General features: G+C 37.7%; 1 protein-coding gene across 1 annotated transcript in view; it reads left to right on the forward strand.

Annotated features, from left to right (window-relative positions):
- Positions 1–13,657, forward strand: part of LOC150081187 (serine/threonine-protein kinase 40-like) — a 156,994-nt gene that overhangs the window by 23,327 nt on the left and 120,010 nt on the right. Inside the window, exon 2 of the mRNA XM_090378949.1 lies at positions 7,061–7,146. Within this exon, the coding sequence (XP_090235075.1) occupies positions 7,061–7,146 (86 nt within the window). The remainder of the gene's footprint in view (positions 1–7,060; positions 7,147–13,657) is intronic.

Here is a 13,657-nt window from a genome sequence, read left to right on the forward strand (position 1 = left end):
GTTCTGTGTGTGAAGCTCTTGGTTTATATTGAGTAGAGTGGATAAACATTATAAATTTTTGGAAATTTCTCCTCTAAATTGTGCATATGCTCTTCAGCCTACATAGCAACAGGGTAAACAAATTGCATAAATGCTTCCGCTATTACGCTGCTAAGGCTATTTAGATTGCTGAGATGTGAGGTGTGTGTGTGTGTCTGTTCACTCTCTGCATCACGGGGATCTGCCTGTACGCAGCAGGTACGACCGGCATTTTGGCAGTTAGCATTAGCATTAGTAGAGGCATATGATGCAAGAAAGCAAGCTTATTCAGCATCAGCCAAAAAAAAAAAAAAAAAAAAAACACACACCACTCCCATTTCACCCCTCCGTTCGTTCGAAATACCTGTCCAGTTGAGCTTTAAATTTGTTTAGGCTATCAACTTCAACAACAAGTGATGGAAGTCGGTTCCACCAACCAACCACCCGCTGGCCAAAGGCAAATTTCCGCACATCTATCCGACATCCGTCCTTCCTCAATTTGAATTTATGCCCTCTGAAGTGATTATTCTGAGCAAGATGAAGGATCCCATTGGCATTGAGCATGCTCAAACCATTCAAAGCCTTATACACCTCTATCAGATCACCTCGCCGGTGCCTAGTCTCCAGACTGTAATTTGCAAAATTTAAGCCTTTCTTCGTAAGAGCAACCCTTTGTTCCATTCACTAATCTTGTTGCCCTTCTCTGTACCCGTTCCAGCAGCTCTACATCCTTCCTGAAATGAGGCCTCCAGACCTGTATACAGTACTCAAGATGTGGCCTAACCATTGCCTTATACAAGGGAATAATCACCTCCTTATCCCTGCTAGAAAAATTCCTGTATATCATTGACAAGACACCATGAGCTACTCTTGCAGCTCGTCTGCACTGCTCAGAGAACTTCATATCTGCCTGCACAATTACCCCCAGATCCTTTTCATTCTCCACCACTGTCAGTGTAGTACCGCAGAGTTGATAAGTTGCTCTGGGGTTACTGTTTCCCATATGTAGTACTTTACATTTGTCAATGTTAAACTTCATTTGCCACCTCTCAGCCCATCTGTTCAACCTTTCCAGATCCTGTTGCAGCAACATAGCGTCAGTAGTGTCCTTAACAACCCTGCCAACCTTTGTATCATCTGCAAACTTGTACATTAAACTTGATATCCCATCATCAATATCGTTCATAAACACCGAAAACAACAACGGACCCAACACTGAACCCTGAGGAACTCCACTAATAACATTAGTCCACGTTGAGCAGTGTCCATTGATTACCACTCTCTGTCTTCTGCCACTCAACCATCCCCTTATCCATAGCAGCAATTTGCCTCCAATGCCACACTGCTCCAATTTGTGCAGCAGTCTTCCATGCACAACAGTATCAAAAGCCTTTCTAAGATCCAAATATATAATATCAAAGTTATTCCCTGCATCCAGTTCTTTTGTGACTACATCATAGTATCCAATCAAATTGGTCAGGCAAGACCTGCCCTTAACAAAACCATGCTGCGTCTCAGCTATAACTGAATTCTTGTCTAGATGATCCTGCAGTGCTTCTTTAACCAGTGCCTCCTTTAATTTACGTGGAACAGAAGTTAAACTAACAGGTCTATAATTACTTGTGTCAGCCTTTGATCCTCCTTTGTGAATTGGGGTTACATTTGCACATCTACAGTCTATGGGTACTTCCCCTGAGTCCAAAGAAGCTCTAATAATTATGGCTAGGGGTTTGCTTACTTCCTTTGCTGCCTCCTTTAATATAACTGGATAGATCCCATCCACCCCAGGTGCCTTTTTTATGTTTATCCTCAACAATCTCTCCTCCACTTTCCTCTCAGTTATTACAAAATCATCCAGCTCACTGCCAATGTTTACTTTACCTACATCATTCTCCTTCCTGAATAACTCCTCATGCATGAATGTAGATGCAAAATACTCTTTTAGATTGTTAGCCATCTGAGCAGGATCCTCAACTGTTGAACCATCAATATCCAGTGGACCAATCTGATTCATCCCTTTCCTTCTTGAGTTTAAATATGTAAAGAACTCTTTTCTGTTTTTCTTTGCATCCTTTGCCAAGGATTTTTCGTAGTCTGCCTTTGCCTGCCTAATCTCCTTTGTGACTTGGTTACAGACCAACTTATATCGATCATAGGCTTCCATGTCACCCATTAATTTGTATGTATCCCATGCATTTTTCTTCTCTGCCACATGTCTCATTAGTTCATCTGACAACCATTTAGGCCTAAACCTTGAACAATATTTCTTAGTTGGTATGTAAAGCCTGGTAGCCTCCAAGATTAGTTCCTTGAATGCTTCCCATTTTGAGTTTGCTGTTGGTAACATCATCAGTTGGTCCCACTGTATAGAATTTAAATACTGTCTCAGACCATCATAGTCGCCTTTACGAAAACAAAAACCCTTCCCTTTACCTCTGATGGTAGTTACCTCCTTGAGTAAATCCCACTTCAACACACTGTGATCACTGCCACCTAGTGGTTCATTTATCTGCAGATTCTTAATGCATGAAGAATCACTACTGATAATCAGATCAAGAGTATTGTTGCCTCCCTCTTGTTGCCTCACGAACATGCTGATGTAGAAAACAATCATCCAATAAATCCACAAAAGCCTTGCTAGTGTGCGAGTGACCCAACCACAAATTCCAGTCAATATCTGGGAAATTAAAATCCCCCATTATAAGACTCTCTGATTTACTGGCCCACTCTATTTCCCTGTACAATATCTTATTATACTCATCAGAGTCATTAGGCCTATAGCACACTCCTACTCTCAATTTTGATTTCCCTATGCTTATGTCACACCAAACTGACTCGACCCTGCCCTGTCCATCGATGTCGACTGGCTTCACTTCCTTGGACTTTGTGTTTCTTAACTAATAGCATAACCCCTCCTCCCCTCCTGTCCTGTCTATCCTTTCTATACACATTGTATTCCCCAAATTCTAGTTCCGCATTACTTATATCTGTGTGACACCACGTCTCTGATATCCCAACAATATCTGCCTTTGATGTTTTGAGCAATACCTCAAATTCATCAAATTTATTTACCAAACTCCTAGCATTGGTGTACACGCAGGTATACATGCACCTGTTTCTATTCTTAGCTACCCTAACACAACCCATGTGTTTACTTGTACCGCAATGACTCCCAGCAGTCTCTGAAATATCCTGCATCTTGTTTTTCAGGCTTCTGCTCATTTCAATAGAAGCAGTGCAAGAATCACTTCCACCTCTGCCAGTGGCTACTGTTAATCTATTAGTCCTTGTATCCCCCCCAACTAGCAGTTTTCCGACCCACCTAACACTGCCTCGACAGCATCAGCAAAAATTCTTGCACCCTTTCTATTTAAGTGTATCCCATCCCTGTAGAAGCAATCTGTCCTGTTAACAAGTACAGTCCAGGCTGAAAAAAATTCTACCCCTCGAGCCTTGCACAATCCCTCCAGGGCCGAATTGATCGACAAGGCTCTCATCATATACTCCCTCCTATCGTGTCTGGGCAGAATTGCAGACACTTTCAAATTCAACCCTAATTCACGGCTTTTTTTCAACAGTGACCTGTACTTGCTACGTAATTCCGCCGGTCTCCTACTCTTAATATCATTAGTGCCAACGTGTACAACTATATCACCTTTTGTGCCCTTAAAAGATGATATCCGCTCTACAACGTCGTCAACCTTTGCCCCTGGCAGACATACCCTGGTTCTATTCCACCTATCCTTTTTACAAAGCATGTTCCCCGTTTCCCTGACAATAGAGTCACCAACAACTACTAGTTCCTTTGGGACCAGCGCATTCTGCCTAGGGGGCTGCCTCTGTGTTGCCTGATGACCAAGTGCAAGCTCTGGCGTTGATGTGGGCAGCTGAGAGCTTGATGGGCCCCTCAATTTATTACCTTCGAGGGCATCCACCCTGTCCTTCAAGGTCTCATAAAGGCCCATAACAACGCTGAGTTGTCGCCTGATTTCCTTGCACTCCTTACATCGTGCACACACAGAGACATCCCCCTTGGCAGTATCATGTCCCGTACCTGACTGCTCCGCAAACATCAAGCAAACAGTGCATTTTAATAGACTGTGATTCAGAGGGCAACTGCCCCCCTCAGTTCTCCCCTGAACCACAGCACTCCCATTAGCTTGAGCCTTTTGCTTTGCTGCTCTGGTCAGAGTCATGATTCCGATTTAATTCAATAAAATTTCAAAACAAAAATTAAATCCTTAAGTTATATCCCAAAACAGTTATGTTATATTTTTTTTTTTTTTTTTTTTCGGTATCTAGTGTTTTCTACGAGTTCCCTTTATACAACTTCCGTATCACGTGTACCACTATAGTTATGTATTAATTCTTTGTTACGATTATGTCATTATATATATATAGAGTTAAAAATACAATTTAATTGACAATAAAGTTTATCAAGTTTAATAGATTTACTGATTAATTGACAATATTATATTATGCACTATACTACACTAAGCTTATGCTATCGTGTAAAAATGGCGGGAAATCTCGAACGGTAGTTCTACGGACTCGTAAGTATTGACTAGCTTCCAAATCTCGCTATCTCAATTTAGAATAAACTAAGGATCCTGACAAGGTCTATAATCTACTTATAGAAGATAATTTGATATAACAATTGGTTAATAAATCGACTAAATTTGGTTAAAAAAAAAAAAGACCTCTCGTTCAATTTGTAACACGTGGATTTAGTACCGATACTAAGTAATACCTACAAAAACTCTGTCTAAGTTAAACTTTAAACTAAGTATCGTAACTAGGAATATAAAGCTACTCTAGAAAATAAGTTAATATGACAATTGAAGCTAATAAATCAGAAAATAAATCAGGAAAAACTTCTCTGTTCCAAGAGCTTCAAGGAGCTTCGTCCGCACAGGCTAACCTCGCAACCAGACTCTTTCAGTTGTCAGGACAGATATAACAACAACACAATTTGTTTATAATAGGGGTGTCGGGCTGCGTTTCCCTTACCATCGCTGGGTGGGTCATTTGTCCAGTCTGGCTCATATTCCAAATGAAGTCTAACTTCCTGATCCAAATTACTTTCTTTATTCTGCAAGTCATTGTTTCGCATATCAGTGAAACGGTGAGGGGTTATGGAATTGCCCTCTTCCAAGGTATTAAATATTTCTACCGATGCATTGCCTTCTCTTCGTGGAGGGGTGGGTATCATCCTTCCTACTGGCCATTGCTGTGGTTCCTATTTGTTTTTCCTTTACACAACATTTTCCCAGAAACCCTTTCCTTTTGCTCAGTGACAAGCGAGAGAGACTTGAATACCCCGAGCATAACAGGCATATTCTGTGCTTTGATTTGCTGCAGATTAAGGTTTTGTCTGCAGAAGTATGATAGAGGTCACATGTCCCAGCAGTTACTGTGAGTGTTGTGTTCTTAGTCATCATTGCCGTTAGCAAGCAGCTTCCTGTTATTGCTGAATTAAAAGATTAAAAGAATTAGTCCCTGAGGAAGGGTAGCGGCCATTTTCGACTCCTGAGGCTAACTAGTCAAGTAGCTCTATTCATGCAGGATCAACGATAACCTTGGAACAAGGTCAGGCAGTTTTATGGCTAGCGTCCATAGTTCAATTACTATTAATATAAAAATATTAATAAATAATTACCTGATTAAGGCACAGGTCAAAGAAGAGTATCACTATGTAACTGGTATCCTTAGGATCATGTAGATACTACACATGGAACTGTTCATAGAGAATTTCTTTCACTATTAAATGCAAACACAGAGCACATAGAGTTTGCGTCTGCACCGACGCTCAACACCGCTACGAGTATAGTGAAGTAGACATAGTTATGTCTAGGGCAAAGTCTCAAGAAGGAAGGATATGGATCTGGTAGAGCAGGACAACAAGAATAGCAAGGGAAACAAAAGAGCTTGCAACATCTGGAAACCAGGCATCTGTGAGGAGATCTGATTGATTATGTGTTTAAAACTTTGAATAGATTAATTGAACTTAATTGAACTCAGATCTGATTGAATAAGCTCAATGCTAATGGCATCCTTCCTCTTGCTCAGACAACACACAAGAGGACATGAATTTAAATGTAAATTTAGGAAGAACAGTTACAGTCTAGATGTGTGGAAATTTGCTTCCATCCAGTGGGTGGTTGATTTTTGCAACAAACTTCTGCCTTGTGCTGTGAAAGTGTATAGTTTGAATAAATTTAAGTAGGAAGTCAACAGATTAATAAGGATTGGACAGGTGAAAAGTGTTTTTTTTTTTTTTTGCGCCAATATAAGCATGCCCTAATATTAACACCAGTATAAATTTTTACTAACAAGAAAAAGATCCTTTGTAGGTTACTACTTTCTAGAGAAAGTAGTAAAATCCTTAACTGAAATGAAATTCTGTAGGAAAGCAGCCATCTTCTGCATCTACTCACAAGGCTAAAAAATTGTTTGCCTTGTGAGTGGAAGGAATGTTGTTTGTCAGCAATGACTCACAAACAACATTCTTGAATTAAAAGCCTAAGATTGAACTCTTAAATCACAGATTTGATAACCCTCAGGGCCCTTAGCAAAAAACACACCTGATATCAGTAGTCTCAAGCAGGCACTAAGGAAAGCAGTAGCTGACCTCTTCACAGATGTCATGTGCATTGCCACTGATGGCTGGCCTGCATAAATGAAGTCTGAGTAATGACTTAAGGAAGACATTTTTAGGAATATTTGATATTGTGATACTGATTACATAAACAAAATACCGCATGTCAGTAAAATTTTTTCATTTGTCATTCACATATATGTAGTTGAATATTCTCTGTCACATTATTTATGGCAGAATTGGATACTAATATTCTTGAATTAGTGATTTTAGTTCAGTAAAAACTAAACAGAAATTTGATTTGGTTACCTTTGAATAAGAATGCAACTGTACCCTTTTGTAAATATAACCTGACCAAATTTCTGTTTATTCATTTTCTTAATTGTTTATATTAATTTAAAGTTATTTAAAAGAGTAGTTCAGTATTTGAGCCCTTTATTTTAGGAACAAGATTGGGAAATTCCCCCGTACGTAGCATAGTCCAATGTCTGGCAAAAAAAGAAGGAACAGATGACTTCTATTCTATCAAGGTATGAATGTATGTGGTTGGCCATATGTCACTTTAAAAATTTAATTTATCAAGAAGTAAATGACCAAAAACAATTTGAACAGTTCAGTTAAATGGCATAAATCGCCTCATGTAATTAGAATGTAAATAAAATGATACAAATTAACTTCAGAATTTAAATTGTACAAATCATTTGACAGTGAACTGACATATGGCCCACCCTATGTTCTTTTGTGTTATTTTATGTATGAAAGGTATCCAGAAATTAATTTCCAAGTTTTTTTTTTTTTTTTTTTTTTTTTTTTGTTCTCAAAAATGTTTGAATACACAGAATATATTACGCAGGTAAAAATATATAGCCACAATTTTTGAAACACAGGTTTCATGATTGACATTTCAATTATTTCTTGTGTACATTTGAGATGATTGCATTTGTAAAAGTGGTTTCTGCCTTACAGACATACTCAACCAAAGATGTTTGCACCGTTATTTTATTTTTGTGGACCAAAAGAAGGCGGACAATGAATTTGGTCTGCCTTCCAGAAAGCCATTTACCAAATGGTTGTCTCACTGAACAGAGATAACCATTTGCTCAAATTCATTTGGGCAAATGGTTATGTCTGTTCAATGAGTGTTGTTTTGGTGCTAGGAGACTGTCAACGCTGATAAACCAAGGGCTGGCAGACTCAGCTCAATTAAAACTGAAAACACATTCATTGAACAAAAAAAAGATTTTAATTATATGAACCATTTAAATAATTATAAATAATACTAAATTTTTTTTCAAGTTAATTTCACTTGTCACATATTATTGTTTGTGTTGAAGGCATTTTTGTAACATTTATTTTATTCACAATTTCTTACTGGTTAGGTAAGTAGGTGCTACAACTATTTTCAATTGTTCTAGTTGCATAATCTTTCTGATGGATACCAGTTAGCTGGAGTTTATATTGTCTGTATACAATGAAACCTCCCTTAATGGTCACTTAGGCTTGGGTCCTGACCATTGAAGATAAATATAGGAATAGTAGACTTTTTGTGAGAAATAAGGCCAAACTGCAGTTACGCAAATTGCAGTGTCTGGAGACTAGGCACCTGCGAGGTGATCTGATTGAGGTGTATAAGGCCTTGAGTGGATTGAGCAGGCTCAGTTCTGATGGGAATTCTTTCTCTTGCTCAGATTTTTTGGGGATTACCCTGACTTCTAATCTCTCTTGGCACAAGCACATTACAAATATTGCTTCTTCTGCATCTAAAAAACTTGGTTTTCTCTTTCGCTCTCGGCGTTACTTTTCTTCCAAACAGCTGCTCACTCTGTATAAATCACAAATCCGCCCTGCCATGGAATATTGTTCCCACATTGGGGTGGTGCCCCAAAACCTCTCTCAGGCTTCTTGATTCCATTCAGAAGAGGGCAGTTAGGTTAACTAATGATTCATCTCTAATAGTCTTTCCACTCGCTGTCTCATAGACGTACTGTTTCTGCTGCATGCCTCTTCTACGGATACTTCTATGGGCACTGTTCTTCTTTATTGGCTTCTATAATTCCCGCTCTCTCTTTCAAAATAGTTCAAACACGTGCCGCCAACATCCATTTACTCTCCAACTTAAAACTCACAGAACCAACTTTTCATCTTCCTCATTTATTCATTCAACTGCCGTTTTCTGGAACAACCTTCCTTCATACATATTTCCTGAAAATTACAGTCTACAGAAGTTCAAGTCCAATGTCAACAAATATCTTCTTTCGTCTTCTCAACCTCCAACCCAAGCATGGTACTAAGTACTATAGGTTCTAATACCTCTCGTGTTTGGGGTTTACATAAAAAAAAAAATTTAAAAAAATTACGAACCTGGGGGGGGGGGGCATAAATTCAAATTGAGAAAAGATAGTTGCCGAATAGATGTGCAGACATTTGCCTTTAGCTAGTGGGTAGTTGATTGCTGGTACAAACTTCCATTTGTTGTTGCGGAAGTTGATAGTTTAAATTCAAGGAGGAACTGGACAAACTTTTAGAGGGAACGGATGTGTGAAATTGTTTTGTTTTTGCTGATGCTAAATAAGTGTTTGCTTTCTTGCGTCACATGCTCTACTAATGAGTTTTAGAGGGATTAAAGTTAACTAAGCTTTGTTTGCCCCACTGAAGAATTATCAGGTGATTAGCATTTAAGTAGTTGTTGGGGGATATTCAAAAAGTTGAAGCTGTTTGTGCAGGTTACGGTTTCTCAAATTGGAAGGTGGAATGTAGTGGGCTATCATCTACAAAACTATAGATAGGCTTTCCAGTCGGACAGAAGGTCATTAGTATGCAAGAAGGAAAAGAGTTGGGGAAATAACTGAACCTTGGATAACACCAGCTTTAGTGGAGAAGTTAGAAAACAGAGAGCCAGCTTTCCAACATTCAGAGTGAGTAGTCAGAGAGAAAACTGGATACCTATTTGCAAAACAACAGGTGGGAATCCATATACAGTCGATTCCGGTTATTTGGGACACATCGGGACTAGTGCATTTTGGCCCGATTAAGCAGCTGCCCCAATTATCCGAAGTTTCACGTAAATAGTTAAAAATACAATTTACCCTCCCCCCTTTACAATTACTTCACTGTACAATCAAATCACATTAGGACGAACTCACCACAGTAAAGTACCGTTCATTATACGGTGTGTTGTAAGCGCCAGTCATTGTGATCACATTTGTGAATTGAATTTTAATTTTATTAAACAGCGATTCTAATTAGCGAAAATAGGAGGAATATTATCCACAGGCTATAAAAGTAAAGATATATTAAGCACAGATTTACTCTTTATTACCTTACCAATTAAAAAATTAATGATACGTGAAAATCGGAAGAATATACGTGATAACTGGAATAATTAATACGTACTGTAATATGTACATACTAACTAGTTGACATTTCTGTTCACTGACATTTGTGGGTGAGGGTTAAAATTTAAAACAGTAAAAAGATAAGCAATCAATAACAAAGGACACAGCACACACAAATTGCAAGTAACACAACACGTGCAAGTGAGAACGGAGTAACAAATTACGAAGCTTTAAAAATAGGAATGAAGAGAAGATTCTGAAAATTATTTTTTTTTATATGATTGAAGATTCCATGGAAGTGTAAACACATTTTACCATAATAACCCACAGAATTCCAGCTGTCGGTATTACTGCAAATTCAATAAGATCGAGTTTACTGTCCATTTATGATAGATTGCACTAACACAAAAGCCCAATAAACAGGTGACTGCTAATTGTTTTTATTGTTTTATGGTTGTGACCTCCAGAAATCCGACCGAACTATGTGGTACAGTTGGAGACAATCGTAGGGTAATCTCCAGTGCTGCGGTCTCCTGCCCCGATTAAACGGCATTTTGTCCCAATTAAGCGAAGTAAACCCTGGCTATTTTCTCGATTGGTTTTTGTTTTTTAAGATTTGCCCCAAATAAACGGCTGCCCCGATTAACCGGTGGCCCAAATAACCGGAATCCACTGTAATTGGAGCTTGTTCAGAAGACTTTTATGCCAAACACCATCACAAATCCTTAGAAATTTCAAGAGCAATTGCTCGAGTTTCACCAAACACTTTTCAGTCAAATTTATACCAAAGATGAATAACATAATCTAGTGTATTACCAGTTGATTGACACTGGCAGAATCCATATTGGTGATCATTGACCAGATGGAAGGTTTTGAGATAGTATTGTGAAGTTTGAATTTCTCCTTTACTTTGGAAAGAGTAGAGGTAAATGCAATTGGGTGATAATTGGATGGGAGAGATTTGGCTTAGATATGTGCATATTTCCAAGCAGAATTAAAAACTAATGAAATTAAAATGTTTAAAAAAGGCAAACAGGTGCAAGCTCACGAACATGGGTTTTCAGAACAAGTGGAGAAATGCCATTGGGACATTGATCTGTTTTGGTAGCAAGATTGTTTAGAACTCTTCTGACATCCTTCTCTAGGGAGAGTATAGGAAGCATTAAGTGGAGTGCACTGTTTATAGTAGGACAAGAAGTTTTACCAAGATTATCAATAGAGGAGTTAGAAGAAAAGTAAGATGCAGCCTCTTCAAAATGTACACTCTAATACGGATGTGGAAACTGAGGGGTAATTGATACAAGTGTTTTCATAGGGTAGTGGGGTTTGTAATGAAAGTGAATGGAGCTAAAGATCATTACAATAATAATAATTAGACTTGTGTTCCCCATAGATTACTCGCTGAGCAAATGGCACATTGTGTCACTGATACACTTTCACTGCCAATAAGGAATGTTTACAAACTTATTTGGAGTGCCTGATGCAGTTCCACTGGAATGCATCACTTAGCACGGCATTAAAATTGCCAAATTCTGCTTTTGTTGCCAGAATAGAAAAAAAAAAAAAAAAAAAAACTATCATCTCTGTGTGTACAGGTTTCAGTTGTGGTAGTGTACATCTTCCATGAATCTGTTTCATTAAAAAATGCTACCTGATGAATGACATTTTACTTTGGGGGATAATGACAGCTTTCCCATGTTGCCAACACCAGTTTCACTTGGCACAGAAGTTGGGGTTGTTTAAATAGTTACATTATGAAGTTGAATATGGTCAGAATTTGCTTATGCATTACATTGATCGCATGTTAATATTTTAAGAAATTAAATTTCTTACTCTTAGCAGCAGGACCATATTCAGATACAGTTGATTCCGGTTATTTGGGACACATCGGGACTAGTGCATTTTGTAAGCACTAGTTTTACTAGTTTTGTAAGCACATCCCAATTAAGCGGATGTCTCAATTATCTGAAGTTTCACGTAAAAAAGTTAAAAATACAATGGACCCCCGCTTTACAATTGGTTCACTGTACAATCAAATCACGTTACGATGGAGTCGCCATAGTAAAGTACCGTTCACTATACGATGTGTAGTAAGTGCCGGTCATTGTGATCACGTTTGTGAATTGAATTTTAATTCTATTAAACAGCGATTCTAATTAGCGAAAATAGGAGGAATATTATCCACAGGCTATAAAAGTAAAGAAATATTAAGCACAAATTTACCCTTTATTACCTTACCAATTAAAAAATTAATGATAGGTGATAACGGAAGAATATACATGATAATCGGAATAATTAATATGTACTGTAATATGTACATACTAACTAGTTGACATTTCTGTTCACTGACATTTGTGGGTGAGGGTTAAAATTTAAAACAGTAAAAAGATAAGCAATCAATAACAAAGAACACAGTACCCACAAATTTCAAGTAACACGATACACACAAGTGAGAACGGAGTAGAAATGTAATCACATTTCACCATATTAACCCACAGAATTCCATCTTTTGGTATTATCGCAAATTCAAAAAGATCGAGTTTACTGTCTGTTTATGATAGATTTCACTAACAGAAAAGCTCAATAAACAGGTGACTGCTAATTGTTTTTATTGTTTTATGGTTGTGACCTCCAGAAATCCAACCGAACCACGTGGTATGGTCGGAGACAATCGTAGGGTAATCTCCAGTGCTACAATCTCCTGCCCTGATTAAATGGCATGTTGTCCCAATTAAGCGAAGTAAACCCTGGCTATTTTTCGATTTGGTTCTGTTTTTTAAGATTTGCCCCAAATAAACGGCTACCCAGATTAACCGGTGGCCCAAATAACCAGAATCCACTGTATTTAAAAAGGGAGGAAGTTTTTTTTCTGTGTGAGCAAAAAAAGATGGATATTGACTAAAACTAATAAGTGATATAATTATCCATAAAGAAAATGAAATGCTCTAAATAAAGCAGTTTATATTAATTTTTACTAAAAGTTAATTGACGTACGAATGTGTTATTTCAATTAATTAGTTAATGGGAAGAAGTATTGATTGTTTTCTGTTCTCTTTTTGCCACAGCAAATACACAGAAGACTTACTTTTGGATTGAACCTTCTATGTGATACTGCTTTGACAAAGGATCTTTCACTTGATAATGCTGTTCAGTTATTGTTTAGTTTCGGTCTCTTTCATGTGCAATAATTCTACACCAATCAGTGTCCAGTTTTCTTTTTTGGCACTTTATTAGGTTTCAGATAATTGATAATTTGTCCTCTGTATATTTTGAGAGTTGTTTGATAAGTTTCTAGTCTAGCATAGGAATTATCTGGTTATGGCAATAACAATAGTTTAAAGTCAATGTCTGATTTGCCCATGTTGATTTTGCATTATTTTTCAATGTATTCTTCTTGTAATTCAGTGAACTTTTTTTTTCAGCAATGTTCCAGATTCATTCATTCAGTTATGGTTTTGTAGCCAATTTCTTGGTGGTCCCAAAAAAAGGAGTGTGCAGCTACTGCCACCTCATCCTCCAACCTAATTTCCTTTTTAGACAAGTTGGTTTTTAGTATCAAGAAGAAGTGGAAATCAAATAGAGCTAAATCTTGCAAGTATGATGGGTGGAGGAAATAATATATAGCTGGCCTGATGAATTGCAACAGTTCATCGGGCTGGGTTTTTTATTAATTTATGTTTGTTTATTTTTTGACCGATGCCATATA

This window comes from Mastigoproctus giganteus, chromosome 8, assembly GCF_048544385.1.
Source record: "Mastigoproctus giganteus isolate SK-2022 chromosome 8, ASM4854438v1, whole genome shotgun sequence".
NCBI lineage: Eukaryota > Metazoa > Arthropoda > Arachnida > Uropygi > Thelyphonidae > Mastigoproctus > Mastigoproctus giganteus.